Source organism: Bos grunniens, chromosome 17 (genome assembly GCF_055505025.1).
Source record: "Bos grunniens cultivar Pamir isolate PY7600 chromosome 17, Bosgru_T2T1.0, whole genome shotgun sequence".
Taxonomy (NCBI): Eukaryota; Metazoa; Chordata; class Mammalia; order Artiodactyla; family Bovidae; genus Bos; species Bos grunniens.
This window is the reverse complement of record NC_141181.1, coordinates 42,695,386-42,712,621: the sequence shown is the minus strand read 5'-3', so window position 1 is coordinate 42,712,621 and position 17,236 is coordinate 42,695,386. Positions and strand designations below refer to the sequence as shown.

General features: G+C 37.1%; 1 protein-coding gene across 5 annotated transcripts in view; it reads right to left on the bottom strand.

Moving 5' to 3' along the window:
• Nucleotides 1-17,236, bottom strand: part of PDGFC (platelet derived growth factor C) — a 252,462-nt gene that overhangs the window by 105,435 nt on the left and 129,791 nt on the right. For all 5 annotated transcript variants that reach the window (XM_086345957.1, XM_086345959.1, XM_086345954.1 and 2 more), the window contains one exon: nt 4,873-5,068. In XM_086345957.1, coding sequence (XP_086202083.1) covers nt 4,873-4,976 — 104 coding nt within the window. In that variant the 5' untranslated portion in view covers nt 4,977-5,068. The remainder of the gene's footprint in view (nt 1-4,872; nt 5,069-17,236) is intronic.

Genomic DNA, 17,236 nt, shown 5'->3' with positions numbered 1-17,236 from the left:
CTTTGACTGTCTGGATCACAACAAACTGGAAATTCTTAATGAGATGGGAATACCAGACCACATTACCTGTCTCCTGAGAAACCTGCATGCAGGAAGCAACAGTTAGAACTGGACATGAAACAGCTGACTGGTTCTAAATTTGGAAGGAGTATGACAAGGCTGTATACTGTCACCCTGCTCATTTAACTTCTATGCAGAGTATACGATGCTAAATGCCAAGCTGGATGAAGCATAGCCACAATCAAGATTGCTAGCAGAAATATCAACAACCTCAGATATGCAGATAATACCATTCTCAGTTCAGTTCAGTTCAGTTGCTCAGTCGTGTCCGACTCTCTGCGACCCCATGAACCGCAGCACGCCAGGCCTCCCTGTCCATCACCAACTCCCGGAGTTCACTCAGACTCATGTCCATCGAGTCAGATGCCATCCAGCCATCTCATCCTCTGTCGTCCCCTTCTCCTTCTGCCCCCAATCCCTCCCAGCATCAGAGTCTTTTCCAATGAGTCAACTCTTCGCATGAGGTGTCCAAAGTACTGGAGTTTCAGCTTTAGCATCATTCCTTCCAAAGAAATCCCAGGGCTGATCTCCTTCAGAATGGACTGGTTGGATCTCCTCACAGTCCAAGGGACTCTCAAGAGTCTTCTCCAACACCACAGTTCAAAAGCATCAATTCTTCGGCGCTCAGCCTTCTTCACAGTCCAACTCTCACATCCATACATGACCACAGGAAAATCCATAGCCTTGACTAGACGAACCTTTGTTGGCAAAGTAATGTCTCTGCTTTTCAATATGCTATCTAGGTTGGACACAACTCTCCTTCCAAGGAGCAAACGTCTTTTAATTTCATGGCTGCAGTCACCATCTGCAGTGATTTTGGAGCCCCCAAAAATAAAGTGTGACACTGTTTCCACTGTTTCCCCATCTATTTCCCATGAAGTGATGGGACCGGATGCCATGATCTTCGTTTCTAATAGTAGGTTAAAAGTCAAGAGGAATAAAGAGCCTCTTGTTGAGGATGGAAGAGCAGAGTGGAAAATCTGGCTTAAAACTCAACATTCAAAAAATGAAGATTGTGGCATCCTATCCCATCATTTTGTGGCAAATAGAAGGGGAACAAGTGGAAGCAGTGACAGATTCTATATTTTTCAGCTCCAAAATCACTGGGAACAATGACTACAGCCATGAAATTAAAAGATGCTTGCTCTTTGGAAGGAAAGCTATGACAAATCTAGACAGTGTATTAAAAATCAGAGACATCACTTTTCCAACAAAGGTCCATCTAGTCAAATCTATGGCTTTTCCAGTAGTCATGTATGGATGTGAGGGCTGGACCATACAGAAGGTTGCTGCTGCTGCTAAGTCGCTTCAGTCGTGTCCGACTCTGTGCGACCCCATAGACAGCAGCCCACCAGGCTCCTCTGTCCCTGGGGTTCTCCAGGCCAGAACACTGGAGTGGGTTGCCATTTCCTTCTCCAATGCATGAAAGTGAAAAGCGAAAGTGAAGTCGCTCAGTCGTGCCCGACTCTTAGCGACCCCATGGACTGCAGCCCACCAGGCTCCTCCGTCCATGGGATTTTTCCAGGCAAGAGTACTGGAGTGGGGTGCCATTGCCTTCTCCGACAGAAGGTTGAGTGCCAATGAATTGATGCTTCTGAATTGTGTTGCTGGAGAAGACTCTCGAGAGTCCCTTGGACTGCAAGGAGATCAAACCAGTCAATCTTAAAGGAAATCAATCCTGAATATTCTTTGGAAGGACTGCTGCAGAAGCTGAAGCTCTAATATTCTGGCTATCTGATACAAAGATACAACTCATTAGAAAAGTGCCTGATGTTGGGAAAGATTGAAGGAAAAAGGAGAAGGGGTAGCAGAGGATGAGATGGTTAGATAGCACCACCAATTCAATGGACATGAATTTGAGCAATATCCAGGAGACAGTGGAGGAGAAAGGAAGCTGGCATGCTACAGTGCATGGGGTCACAAGAGTTGGACATGACTTAGCAAATGTACAACCACATAGAGATCATAGAAATTAAATAATGGTGCTTCATATTTCTATAAAGAATAGTTTAAAACTGTACAGACAACAAACAATACCTAGATAGCTGCAGAGGCACAGAGTTCTCAATGACAAAGATTCTTTACTATAAGGATGTCAATTCTTTTCAAAATGATCTATAGATACCACACAATTTCAATGAAATTGCAACAGGAGGTTTCAAGGAACTTGTTTGTAAAAAAAAAAAAAATACAGTGAAAAGTAAAACACTGAGGATGCTCCAAAAGGAGGAAAACAAAGTGACTTCCCTATCACCCAGCTTCTATAAGGCTACTGTAATTAAGGGAGTATTAACTTGGTACACAGAAGGACAAAATAAAGCCAGAGAACAGAAGAGAGAACCCAGAAACAGACCACATCAGATACAAAATCTGACCTGCAAGTTAGCTGGCCTTTTTCATTGCAGGAAAGTTTGACTATTAAATATATAGTGTCAGGACACTATCAGATGCCCTAGTGAAAAACCTCTCATAGACAAAATAAATTACAGATGGATCAAGGACTTAAATATGAAAACCAAAATTTAAACAGCCAGAGAGTTCAGTAAAATCTGGGCAAAAGTCACGAGCAGGCATTTCACAGTAAAGGATTTCTGAGCAGCCAATAACAATACGAACATTTTCAATCTCATTGGTAGGAAGGAGAAACAAAATTTTACAATGAGGTATAATTTTATACATATCCTTCTACCCAGAATTAAATGATTGCCAGTTCAAAAGCTTGCAAAGAATGCAGAAAAATAAATTTCACATATTGTTGGTAGAACTGTAAACTGGTCACTTTTAGAAATAATTTAACTCTACCTCATAAAGCTAAAAATATTAATGTCTTAAGAACGTAATACCATTGTTAGCTATAAATGCCAAGAAAGACTTCTTGCACTTTTGGACAAGAAAAGCTGGAAGTAAGCCAAGGCTTCATCAGCGCAGAAGAGAAAAGGTTGCCTAATTATATAATGGATACTGTACACCATGGAAGGCAAACTATCTGATCTCTCTGAGTCCACATGAACTTGGAAAACCTCATGTTGCCGAGTTCTGCTGTTTTCACATGCACATCATCATAAAAGTAAACACACAGTATTATCACATTGATAGATACTTCAAAACAGACAAAAGTATATTTAAAATTATAGGATAATACATAGGGAGATAAGTACACATGATAAAATTATTTAGAAAATTGAGAGACCAGGTTTAAAAAATTAGGAAAATGATTTATGTTTGCAGGAATAGTAAGAAATCCAGGAGATGCAAAAGGAAAGGATTTCAGAACTATTGGAAGAGTAACTTTTCTTAAGTCTCATACTGAGTGAAATTGAGTCACAGGGGCATTCTGAACAAGTTTATTTTTATGATCTAACTACCAACATGCATCACTCACACACACACACACACGCACACACCCCGCCACCTCTCCTGGCACACACTGTCAGGCGCCCAGGTATAACATGGCCCTCCTGGCACTGCCCTGTGGGAATGGAACTCCTGCCACTGTCACCCACCCTGGGCCTGGGAACCTCGAGCCTGCCGTCTGTGGTCACAGGCCACGAGACTGCTGTAGGTTAACTTGCTACTTTGCAAAGAGGGCCAGATCTTAAACTCTGCAATTTCTACAACATTATGGAATACTCCACATGAAAAGAAGGCAAGAGGTGCAGAAGAGAATGGTGAAAACCACTTCTGTGATTGTTAGGAAAATGGACTTTAGCATGTGTTGAGTTACAAACTATGAATGAGATGCAGGGTCGCTATTTGATTTCTCTGGCCCATTTGCTTATCTATAAAATGAAGGGATGAATAGCACCATCTTCAAAAATAGCTAGAATAACTTTTTGTTGTCCAGGCTTAAGTTTAGAGATGTTAGAGGAAAAATTAACCTTAAATGTGGCTATCCACAGAAAGAAGAAATTGGAAAAAAGTAACTACATATACAAAGGTTAAAGATACAAATTGTGATGACAGTGAAGTATAAAGTTTATTTTATCTGTATTGAAATATTTATCTGTAATATACCATAAAGCGAAAATTCTCTTTTAACTTGTATATCAAAGGGAAAATAAAGACCCTCACGAAGAAGCTCAAGTAAAATATTTTCATGATATACAAATGCCAATGAAGTGAAAAATCTTCCATAAGACCACCCAACCTTGACAAGTGTATTCACATAGGATTTAAAGAGTAATATTTGTATGACATACGGTAGGTGGTCTTTTGCATGGGTGAAATATTCCAGCTGACTTTAGTTCATGAAAGCTTCTAGGAGAATTATGATAAATGTCTACCTAGTCAACTATAATACAAATCTAAATTTCTAATTCTGCTTTCAGAATTGTATTTCTTTCTTATGATATTCAAACTTATGAGTCCCGTGTGTGTGTGTGTATGTGTGTGTGTATCTGTGTGTGTCCCTGTAGATATAGGATGCTATGGGTAATACGTATCCATGGATACTATTCTTTCTTTTAATAGCTTACTGTTTATCGTATTGATTTGGTTATGAGGAAGTTTAAAAGTAAAATTTTTGGCACTAATGGTAACTCTGGCACAACTTACATTCCTTTATTTGGTTTTTTACTCTATTCTATATTTTAAATTGCTTTACTCTATATGCATTTTTTTGCCATACATTACCTCAAACTATTTTCAGAAGTAGATGGAAACATAGCTTAAACAAGGATGTAAATTTCTTGGATGATCAGAAAAATATAAGAGGACAAAAGATGGCATTTAAAAATCACACACTCAGAATGAAGCATCCTGAAAGACTGTAACAGTTGTTACTTTGTTGGAATTTCAAGTATGATAACTTACTTGCATATGTCATCTTCTGGGTCTTCAAGCCCAAATCTCTCATCAAATGTGAGCTGTATCCACACATTTTCTTCTACTGCTACTAATCTCCATACCAAGTCCATATTTCTTGGATAAGTATGAGGAAACCTTGGGCTGTGAACACTTCCATTAGTAGACACGGTAATAATTCTCTCATGCTGGGGATCTTGAACACCTAAAAGTAGAACCAGAAGCAAAGCACACACTTAGAATAGATGTCAAAAATTATGGGTTTCAAAATAACTTCAGGAAAAAAAAGGTATCTGATACAAGTCCAAAGTTTCCCATGAACTGTAATTACTAAATGATCTCAACCCTTAAATGACCTTGAAAGAAGAAATGAGGTCAAAGCAGTCGTGTCAATATCTTATATGGGAATTATCAGCAGTCTACAAAGATAAGAAATTATAAGAAATGTTGCAAGGCTTCTCAGTGACTTTAAAAGGCTAACCTAAATTTTAAATATCTAAGAGGCAAATACAGTATAAAATAGTTTCCAAGTTTATTAGGCATGGCAACATTTTACATAATGAAATGCCAAAATACATTGTTAATAATATCTCTTACTTCTGATTAGATTGTTGGGGAGAAATGAGGGGTAAGGAAAATCAGTATTGTTAAGAAAAAAGTGTTCTTTTTTTTTAAATTGAAATAGTTGATTTACAAAGTTTCAGTATAACAAAGTGATTCTGCTATATATGTATGTATATACACATTTTCAGATACTTTTTTATTTTAAAATATTGAATACAGTTACCTCTGCTATATAATAGGTCCTTGTTGGTTATCTATTTTATACACAAGTGCATAGAGACAAAATTGTTCTTATGTCCACCCATTTAAGAGTTGATATTGAGGGGAAACACATGACGATATTTGGGAAATGAGCAGCTGTTAATCTACAAAAACAAAATCTAAGAAGTAAGATATTTGTGCCCTTTCAGGTTATGAAGATTCAATACATTAAGTTTGCTAAATCCTAGTAAAAACAAAACAAAGCAAAACAAAGCAAAAAAAAAATCACAAAAACCTTTAAAACAATCTTTAATTCAATTTCTAAAACAATTTAAAAGGCTTGAACTGGACCATGAACACAAAGTAATGTAAACGGCATAATACCTGACACTTTTTTGTTCAACTTTGATACACTCATAATGCCAGAACAGTCATTTTAAACTATACCAATACCTTAACTGCTGTCATGACTAAGAGATATGCTTCATAAGACTGAATTTTGTATTTGTGGTATTATACAGAGAGAAGAATATCATTACTTTATAAGCACCATTTTCCCTTTATTTGTCCTTCTCCCAATTTCCAGGCTCAACATATATATAGTTGCTTGTGGAAATATGCAAAGTTCCTCATTTTATTGACTCCTTTTAGATATGTTTCATCAAACTTTGCAATACAGATTTGTCTAAGGCCTTTTAGGTCATATGACATTTTATACTAAATTACATTTTTCTTCTCTCTTCTTTTTTTCTTTCTATTAGAGTTTTCTGCCTTTTCCTCTTTGATTCTTTCACTTCCAAACCCTAATTCTCTCTTTTTTTAAATTGCAATATAATTGATTTACAGTATTGTGTTAGTTTCTAGTTTCGGGTATACAGCAAAGTGATTCAGTTATATATTCTTTTCCAGATTCTTTTTCACTATGGGTAATTACCAGATATAGAATACAGCTCCCTGTGCTATAGTGTAGGTGCTTGCTGTTTATCTCTTTAAACACAGTTTTGTGTATCTACTAATCTTAATTCCCTTTTAACCAATGGAATGGACTTCTAGTGCTCAACTGCCTCTTCAGTATTTAAACTTCATTCACTCTGCCCATGATTTCACACCAATAACCTCGCTTCTTGCTCTGGAAGGCAGACACTAAGGTGATCTCCCGCCACCCTGTGTCTTTCATGTGTGCATGAACCCCTGCCTTGATTTCAACCAGAAACTGTGAAAAGGATGGAGCATTACTCCCATGATCAGATCAGTTAACTCTGAATTGATCATAAATTAGATTATAGGGGGAGCTGAACCTAAACAGGAAAAGCCCTGAACAGAAGCTGGGCGCTTCCTGATCTTAAGAAGTTCAAAGTATGAAAGAGACTGTAGAGGGAGTTCTGTGCTGCCAGCCTTGGAAAGGGAGGAGGTTGCATGCTCAGGATGTGGACAGCTGAGGGGTACTGAATAAGAGGGGGCTCCATCCTAAAGCCTCAGTAGACCTGGATGAATCCAAGGCAGTGTCTCTACCAGTCTCCAGAAAGGAAATCGGGTCTGTCTGATGCCTTGGTTTTTGTCTTGTAAAAACTCAGAGAAAAAGCCCAGTCTCCCAGACCTGAATTTCTGAGCTTCACACCTGAAAGCAAACCAGGGAAGTTCTGCAAAAATTGCAGGTTTCTGGGGATTTCTTACATAACAGTAGATGACTAACACATCTTCTACTGTGCACAAAGCTATTTCAGTTGGAAGTATGTCTCTTTGTCCCTGTTTCTCAATGGCAATTACAGTAATTCTGGCAACTTGTCATTTAGTAGTTATATAACTCAAAATACGTATTTCAACTGATAAAATGCAACTAAATAATACACTCTAAGAAACTTCCAGAATTCAAAAGACAATGTTAAGGATTATTTATTAGTGAGAATATGGTTAGGATTAAAGAATACCTGTTTTCTTGTTAAAATACCTCACATAATAGTAACAAGTTGTAGTTATGGTTCGTAAAGCAGCTTTTTCATTCTTTTAAACCCAGCTGTTTCAACAATGCTTCTGCTAAAGCTGATTTTATATTGTCTAAGACAAGATAAAGACAAATATGATTTCCTTCAAATATATACAGTGCATGTGATGGGGAATATCGTCATATTATGTAAATAGGCCTTTAAGTTCCATGAAATTTTTAAATTGGAAAAGTTAATTATTACTTATAATTACACTTATAATTTGTGCAGATTCTGTCTTATTGGGGGGATAATGCTTGGATTGGCCATTGGTTATATTAATATATATGAAATAATCAATACCTCTCCTACGCACATAACTTAGCACCAGTAATTATTATAAGGGAGAAAGCAATGGCACCCCACTCCAGTACTCTTGCCTGGAAAATCCCATGGATGGAGGAACCTGGTAGGCAGCAGTCCATGGGGTCGCTAGGAGTCACAGAAGGATCTATCAAGTTGGCTGAATTCTCTATACTGACAAATTTTTTAATAAATCAATGACAGTTTGCTATTAAAATTCAGTTAATATATCCTCTTTTTCAAAGATTTCTCTTAGAAGAGGTATTTCTCCACTCTCTGAAATTTTAATACAATAACATACATACTATGGAGGTGGATTAGAGTAGTTTATATTAAGAGGCCTTCTCATTTTGGCAACTAATATTTTTTTAATGAATTAATTTTTTTCCAATCAGATTTATTAAAATGTATTATTTACCCCATTCTGTCTCAAAAAAAGTGCTTTATGTCATCTGAGATACTCTTTACAAATATAGCTGTGTTTATGCTTTCATATGCAATCTAGAAAACTGTGGATTTAAAAGATCTGAATTCTATTTTTATATCTGCAGTCAAAAAAGCCCATAACTAAAATGTATATACTTAAATTATGTTTACATCTTTTTTTCCTTTACAGTTCACAATTTCATTAAACTATAATTAAGCATAATTTAAAGGCTGAAAATCTAGACCTTATTTGTGGTAAAAGAATTGTAAATTTCCTTTTAAGTTAAATTGCTGCTCCCTCCAAGTCATCTTGGAATGCAGTGAGGTTTGCCACCAAATACATATGATTTGCACATGACTGTCAACAGTTTATGTAAATCTCAAACAAGTAAGCCTATAATCAACAAGAAAAAAAAAAAGAAACAACATTTAGGATCTACCAAAATAAGACTGCATTCGTAGTTCTGTTGTTTAAAAATGATCTTTCCAAACATAGAACTTTACTAGGATATCAGGGTTGAGACAAGTACATATTTTGTGACTACTTTACTGAACATTTGCTTTTCCTAAACAATAAGCAGGATATTCAAAGAAAGTACCAAAGAAATGAAACAAATGTTTGGTGGCAAATCATAAAAGTATTTGCAACACTATACTTCAATGCATCCTAAATAAGAATAAGGCTTGTTTATCCAGATAGGATTAGCATGAAAATACTTACAGACAGTAAATTTTAAAATTTAAAATTAACACTTTTTCCTATCCTGCCCAATCTACCTTGAGGTAGGAGTACTGAAAACTAACATGAAATAAAAATTAAAAAAGGACAAGAAAGGAGATTAATCATGTAACTACTGTAAAACTGTTGACTATATATGTTCACATATAATACAGTTACAAAGAGACCTTCCTGGCAGTTCAGTGGTTAGGACTTGGCACCTTCACTATCATGAGCCTGGGTTCAGTCCCTGGTTGGGGAACTGATATCCTGCAAACCATACAGCTTGGTCATCAATTCAGTTATAAAGAATCATTACAGGGATTTCCCTTGTGGTTCAGTGGTTAAGAATCCATCTGCCAAGGTGCGGGACATGGGTTAGATCCCTGGTGCAGGAAGATCCCACATGCCACAGGGAGACCAAGCCTGTGCGCCACAACTACTGACCTGCCGCCTAGAGCCCACGCTCTGCAACAAAAGAAGTCACAACAGTGAGAAGCCTGCACAGCTCAGCTAGAGAGTAGCCCCTGCTCACTGCAACTAGAGAAAGCCAGCACAGCAACCAAGACCCCGCACAGCCAAAAATCACATAAATTAATTTAAAAAATAATCACACATTTGTATATTAACATTAAACATTATTAAATTAAATATGTTAACATTAAAATCAAAGTAGTTTTATACTACTTGGCATATTGGCACATAATTCTTTTAAAGGTATATTCATTATGAAGGAAAGCAGATAGGAATAAGAAAATCATGGAAAGCAATAAAAATTTAATACTTGAAAAAGTCATATTATTTTAAAAAAATAACATCAAAAAAGAAGTTTGTGGACAAGATATGATCCATAAAGAAAGAGAAACCATCCATGTCCTTCTCCATGCTGATGTTTTAAGTTGACTGTAGTAGAAAAGTCCTGGAGGATTCAGAAGGAGGTAAACAGAAGGGTCTTCAATCTTGGTTTAAAGTTCGGCAGAATTCGGGATCCTGTTAACATAGGCAAGACTGTATAGGAAGATGTCCCTGTAAAGTGGTAGATTTCACAGGTGTCTTATATGATTTTTGATGTGTTTATTTCTAAATATGTTATTTTCAAACTGGGTCAGAAAAGGCATTTCTGTAATACTTTCATCTATTTCCAAATCTTTCCTTGATACATAAACACAGTTAATGTCTTATTTGTGCTTTGCTCTGTTTACTAGTTTTTTTTTTAATTGTAATAAACCTTTATTTTAATCTTGCTAGTTTTCATAAGCCTGTTTCCATTTTCAATCTATTTAAGCCTTAATTAACAAATTTTACTTTTAACAAAAGTTAGTTAAAATCATATGACACATATATACATATGCATATGTATATACATACGTGTATATGGTTTGTTTCACTGGCTCCATAAATGGCACCTTTTTGCCTGGAAAATCCAGAGTTATCTCAATTAATCTTTCCTGATTCTGTAGAGAGACAGTATACCTGAACTCCACAGTGCAAATAAATCTCTCTATATAAATTACAAACAATATAGGAGTTTTTCATGCTTAATATTCTAAATTCTGATTATTAGCATAAAAGTACAATAATATGCTAGACAGAAAAATAGGACTCATGTTTTTATTTTGTCATGACTCAATCTACCATTTACATACTGTAAAACAATAGCAAATAAAAGAAACACAATCAGAAGTTAGTGCAGTCTACCTCAAACTATTCATGAATTACGTACAAGAACAAATGCTTACTAGGAAAAAATTTCAACATAGCAGATTGGAATGCAAAAATAAATCAAGAGATACCAGGGGTAACAAGAAAGTTTGATGTTGTAGTGCAAAATGAAACCGGGCAAAAGCTAACAGAGTTTGGCCAAAAGAACACATTGTTCATAGCCAACACCATCTTTCAACAGCACTAGAGATGACTCTGCATGTAGACATCACCAGGTGGTAAACACCAAAATCAGACTGACTATATTCTTTTCAGCTGAAGATGGAGAAGTTCTATACAGTCATCAAAAACAAGATCTGGAGCTGATTTTAGTTCAGATCATCAGCTCCTTTTTGCAGAACTCAGGCTTAAATCAAAGAAAGTAGGGAAAACCACTAGACTATTCAGGTATGACCTAAATCAAATCCGTCATGATTATACAGTGGAGGTGACAGATTCAAGGGATTAGATCCAGTAGATAAGAGTGCATGAAGAATGATGGATGGAAGTTCATAACTTGTATAGGAGGTGGTGACTAAAACCATCACAAAGAAAAAGAAATGCAAGAAGTCAAAGTGGTCATCTTCAGAGGCTTTACAAAGAAAAGAAGGCTTTTCTTCTTTGAGAAAAGAAGAGAAATGAAAGGCACAGGAGATAGGGAAAGACACACACAACTGGATGCAGAGTTCCAGAGAAGAGCAAGGAGAGATAAGAAAGCCTTCTTAAGTGGACAATGCAAAGAAATCGAGGAAAAATTCACAGAATGGGAGAGAATAGAGATCTATTCAAGAAAACTGGAGATACTAAGGGACTATTTCAGACAAAGACGAGCACAACAAAGGCCAGAAACGGCAAGGACCTAACAGAAGCAGAAGAGGTTAAGAAGAGGTGACAAGAATACACACAAGAATAATACAAAAAAAGATCGTAATGATCCAGATAACCACAATGGTGTGATCATTCACATAGAGCCAGACATCCTGAAATGCAAAGTCAAGTGGGTCTTAAAAAGCATTATGGGCTTCCCTTGTAGCTCATCTGCCTGTAATTAGGAGACCCTGGTTCGATCCCAGAGTTGGGAATAACCCCTGGAGAAGAGAGAGGCTATCCACTCTAGTATTCTTGGGCTTCCCTCATGGCTCAGATGGTAAAGAAACTGCCTGCAATGCGGGAAACCTGGGTTGGAGCTCTGGGTTGGGAAGATGCCCTGGAGGAAGGCATGGCATTATGACAAACAAAGCTAAAGGATGTGATGGAATTCCAGCTGAGCTATTTCAAATCCTAAAAGATGATGCTGTCAGAATTCTGTACTCAATATGTCAGCAAATTTGGAAAATTCAACAGTGGCTACAGGACTGGGAAAGGTCAGTTTTCATTCCAATCCCAAAGAAAGGCAACGCAAGAGAATGCTCAAACCTGCATACAAACACTCTTAGTTCACAAGTTAGCAAGTCAATGCTCAAATCCTTCAAGTTAGGCTTCACTGGTAGGTGAACTGAGAAATTCCAGATGTACAAGCTGGATATAGAAAAATTAGAGGAACCAGAAATCAAATTGCCAACATCTGCTGGATCATAGAAAAAGCAAGGGAATTCCAGAAAAGCATCTGCTTCATTGACTACACTAAAGCCTTTGACCGTTTGGATCACAACAAACTGTGGGCAATTCTTAAAGAGATGGGAATATTAGACCACCTTACCTGCCTCATGAGAAATCTGTATGCAGGTCAACAAACAACAGTTAGAACCAGACATGGAAAAATGGACTGGTTCAAAACTGGGAAAGGAGTACATCAAGGCAATATACATACTGTTAAGCTGCTTGTTTAACTTCTATGAGGAGTACATCATGCGGAATGCTGAGATGGATGAAGCACAAGCTAGAATCAAGATTGCCAGGAGAAATATCAATAACCTCGGGTATGCAGATGACACCACCCTGATGGCAGAAAGTGAAGAAGAACTAAAGAGCCTCTTGATGAAAGTAAAAGAGGAGAGTGAAAAGTTGGCTTAAAGTTCAACATTCAGAAAACTAAGATCATGGTATGTGGTCCCATCACTTCATGGCAAATAAATGGGGAAACAATGGAAACAGTGTCAGACTTTATTTTCTTGGGCTCCAAAATCACTGCAGATGGTGACTAAAGCCATGAAACTAAAAAACACTTACTCTTTGGCAGTAAAGTTATGACCAACCTAGACAGCATATTAAAAAGCAGAGACATTACTTTCTCAACAAAGGTACGTCTAGTCAAGGCTATGGTTTTTCCACTTCATGTATGGATGTGAGAGATGGATTATAAAGAAAGCTGAGAGCTGGAAAGTTGATGCTTCAGAATTGTGTCACTGGAGGACTCTTGAGAGTCTCTTGGATGGAAAGGAGATCAAATCAGTCACTCATAAAGGAAATCAACCCTGAATATTCATTAGAAGGACTGATATTGAAGCTGAAGCTCCAATATTTTGGCCACCTGATGCGAAAAACCAACTCATTGTAAAAGATCCTAAAGCTGGGTAAGACTGAGGGCAGGAGAAGAGGGCAACAGAGGATGAGATAGTTGGGTGGCATGACTGACTCAATGGACATAAGTTTGAGCTGACTCCAGGAGATCCTGAAGGACAGGGGAGCCTGGCATACACAGTCCATGGGGTCACAAAGAGTCAGACAAGATTTAGTGACTGAACAACAATACCTCAAATTATTCATGAATTATGTATGAGAATAAATGTGCACTAGGGAAAAATAAGAGATTGCTATATTAAGTAAGCCATAAAAACAAATGCAATTATTTAAAATACATACAATTGTGGTTCTTGAATCTATTCCAGAAGATAATCATTTATTCCTCAAGGGAATGAATAGTCAAAAATCATATACTGAGAACCTATTTTGTTTCATGCACTGCACCAAGGGCTTGAGATGTAAGAACACGGTGAAGCTTTGTACTCTTAATGTGACAATTTAGAAAACTGTAATTTAATATCTCTCCTCAACTAGAAATTCTAGTAAGCATATATTCAATTATCAAATCCCACTTCAGATAGAATGTAATCTTGAATTCCCTTTGTACATTCCTTTAGGGCTGCATCTTATAAAAGTTAGTTTTTCCAAGTGTAGTTGCTTTATATTGTTGTGTCAATTTCAGTTGTACAGCAAAGTGATTCAGTTATACACCCATGCACACGCACCATTTTTTTTTATATATTATTTTCCATTGCAGTTTGCCTCAGGACACTGAATATAGTGCCCTGTGCTATGCAGTAGGACCTTGATGTTTATCCATTCTCTATATATAATAGTTAACATCTGCTAATCCCAAACTCCCAATCCATCCCTCCCCACCTCCTCCCCTTGGGCAATACCATAAGTCTGTTCTCTATGTAGGGCAGCATATTTTAATCATCCTCTGTGGGCTGACCTTTCTTTCTTTCCTGCTCTACTCTGAGCTTCCAGTGAGATGGAAAAACCTAGACAGAACTGATTCTGGAGTCTGTAACCAGTATCTAGCTTTTTTCCCAGCACATGGCACCACATGGTACATATTGCTAACATAAAGAAAAATTATTTCCTAGCTCATGGCAAAAAAATTCAATATTTCAATATTTCATCCTTCACTCCTAAGTTTCCAGAGGCTATACATGTAAACATAATAAACTTTTACAATGTATATTCCTCAAGTCCCTTAATTCATATTTTACTCAAAGGTCATCTATTATTACATACACATATACTTCAGCTCCTGGTGACACGTTTTATATTACTCGTTAGTGAGATTTTCCATTGTCTTAATATACTCATTTTTAAATAAAGCATCTTCTATAATTTTACCACACTGAGAATACTACATGTATTATTATTTTATCTTAACTCGGAACTATGAATCACTTGATGGTAAAAATCTGTTATTTTAGGCAAGATACTTCATATCAGGTTTTAATTTTTATAAACTAGCAATAATCAGAGGCTGTTTTAAAGTTCAAATGAAATGATACTTGTATAAACTAACCACCTTGATAATTATAAATTAGTATGTATGTAAAACAGACGTCTTGTCCATCATATTCTATCTAATTCAAACAGGGAGAAAGAAATTTTTTTATCAACTGTCCAGTTTTTCTGATATTAGTGAACAGGAGATTGCTATGAAAGATAATGCAAAATTGCTCAGTATATACGAGGAATCCAAATTCACAAAGACCAAACTAATGAAGCAAGCAGTAATTTCTCAAGAGTGAATGCGAATTCCCAATTGCCTGAATCGGCAATTCAGGTTGACTGCAGAAGATGGAAAAAATGATAACTCTGTAGAAATTATGCAGTTTCTTTGACCTGACACTATCTTTTTAAAATTAATTTTTATTGGAATATAGTCGCTTTACAATGTTGTGTTAGTTTCTGCTGTACAACAAAGTGAACTAGCTCCCTGTATACATAAATCCCCTCTTTTTTGTATTTCTTTCCCATTCAGGTCACCACAGAGCACTGGGTAGAGTTACCTGTACTATACAGCAGGTTCTCATTATCTATTTTATACATAGCAGTGCATATAAGGGTTTGCATTATTTTGTATCTGATAAGAAGTAAATGAATTCAGCCATTACCATCCTACCTAACTACGAGCAATGGTAAGAAACGGGGACCCAGTTCAGAAGTTCAGAGCAAATCTTCCATGTGCAATGATGAACAGTTTACAAGTGAGCATCTTCCCAGAACCCCCCAACACCACCATGGTGAAGCAGTCCTGACAGACTCTACCCAGAAGTACGCCTGGAAAATCAACATACGCCAATTTCCCTTGTTCCATGGATTAGCTCTAATGGGACAATCAGAGTAAATCCAGTGGCTTTTTTCTTTATTCCCTCAACAGTAGAGGACTAGACCAAGTTGGGCACAGAAGTAAGGTCTAGAACTGCTGTAGTCAATAAGGTGTCATTTTAGAAGTCAGTCTGATGGAAAAGTTGATGCACAGAAGTAGACAGACACACAGTATGACAGCAAAACGGGGCCAGATCCCAGCTCAAACCACACAATAAATTCAGCCCATTTCTAGGCTTTTCAAAACATGATTAATCAAATTACTTACACCATTTAAGACATATAGAGTTAAGGTTTTTATACAAGCAACCAAAATTGTTACATAGCAAACATGTTTGGGTCTGCCTGGAGTGGCAGTTTCAGGCCATTTATCCTGGTGTGGCTATTGCTGGTGTTCCTTTTTCATTGCTGAAATATCTGAATTGATGTTACATCACAAGTAAGATCTATAAAATTCTTCTGGTATTGAAGCATGGGAAACAAATGGCAGTGATTTGACAACATGGTATTTTAACCTCAAGGTAATGGTAAAAATAATCTATTTTGGTTTGGGGGTATAACATTTTCAATGAAGGCTCAATTATGGAAGACAAACTTTCAATGATCTTCTTAGGAGATGGCAAGAGTGAACACCAACATTTTAGGAATCAATAAACTAAAATGGATGAGAATGGGTGAATTTAATTCAGATGCCCATTATATCTACTACATGGGCCAGAATCCCTGAGAAGAAATAGAGTAGCCCTCATAGTCAACGAAAGAGTCCAAAATGCAGTACTTGGGTGCAATCTCAAGAACAACAGAATGATCTCGGTTCATTTCCAAGGCAAACCATTCAAAACCACAGTAATCCAAACCTATGCCCCATCCAGTGATGCCGAACAAGCTGAAAGGTTCTGTGAAGACTTACAAGGCCTGATATGTGCTTGCATAGCCTCTCAGTCATGTCCAGCTCTTTGCGACCTCATGGAACGTAGCCTGCCAGGCTCCTCTGTCCATGGGGTTTCTCCAGACAAGAATACTGAAGTGGGTTGCCATGCTCTCCTCCTGAGGATCTTCCCACCCCAGGGATCGAACCCAGGTCTCCCACATTGCAAGTGAATTCTTTACCACTGGAGCCACCAGGGAAAGATCTTCTATAACAATACCAAAAACCAACCAACCAACCAACCAAACAAACAAACAAACAAAAAAAACATGGCCTTTCATCACAGGGGATTGGAATACAAATGTAGAAAGTCAAGAGATACCTGGAATAACAGGCAAGTTTGGCCTTGGAGTACAAAATGAAGCAGGGCAAAATCTAACAGAGTTTTGTGAAGAGAACACACTGGTCATAGCAAATACCCTTTTTCCCAACAATACAAGAGATGACTCTACGTATGGACATTACCAGATGGTCAACACTGAAATCAAATTGATTACCTTCTCTGAAGTCAAATATGGAGAATTTGGATACAGTCAGCAAAGAGAAGACCTGGACCCAACTGTGGCTACTATCATAAGCTCCTTATTGCAAAATTCAGGATTAAATTGAAGAAAGAAGGGGAAATCATAAGCTCATTCAGGTATGACCTAAATCAAATTTTTTATGATTATACAGTGGAGGTGACAAAGAGATCAAGGGATTAGATATGATAGACAAAGTACCTGAAGAACTATG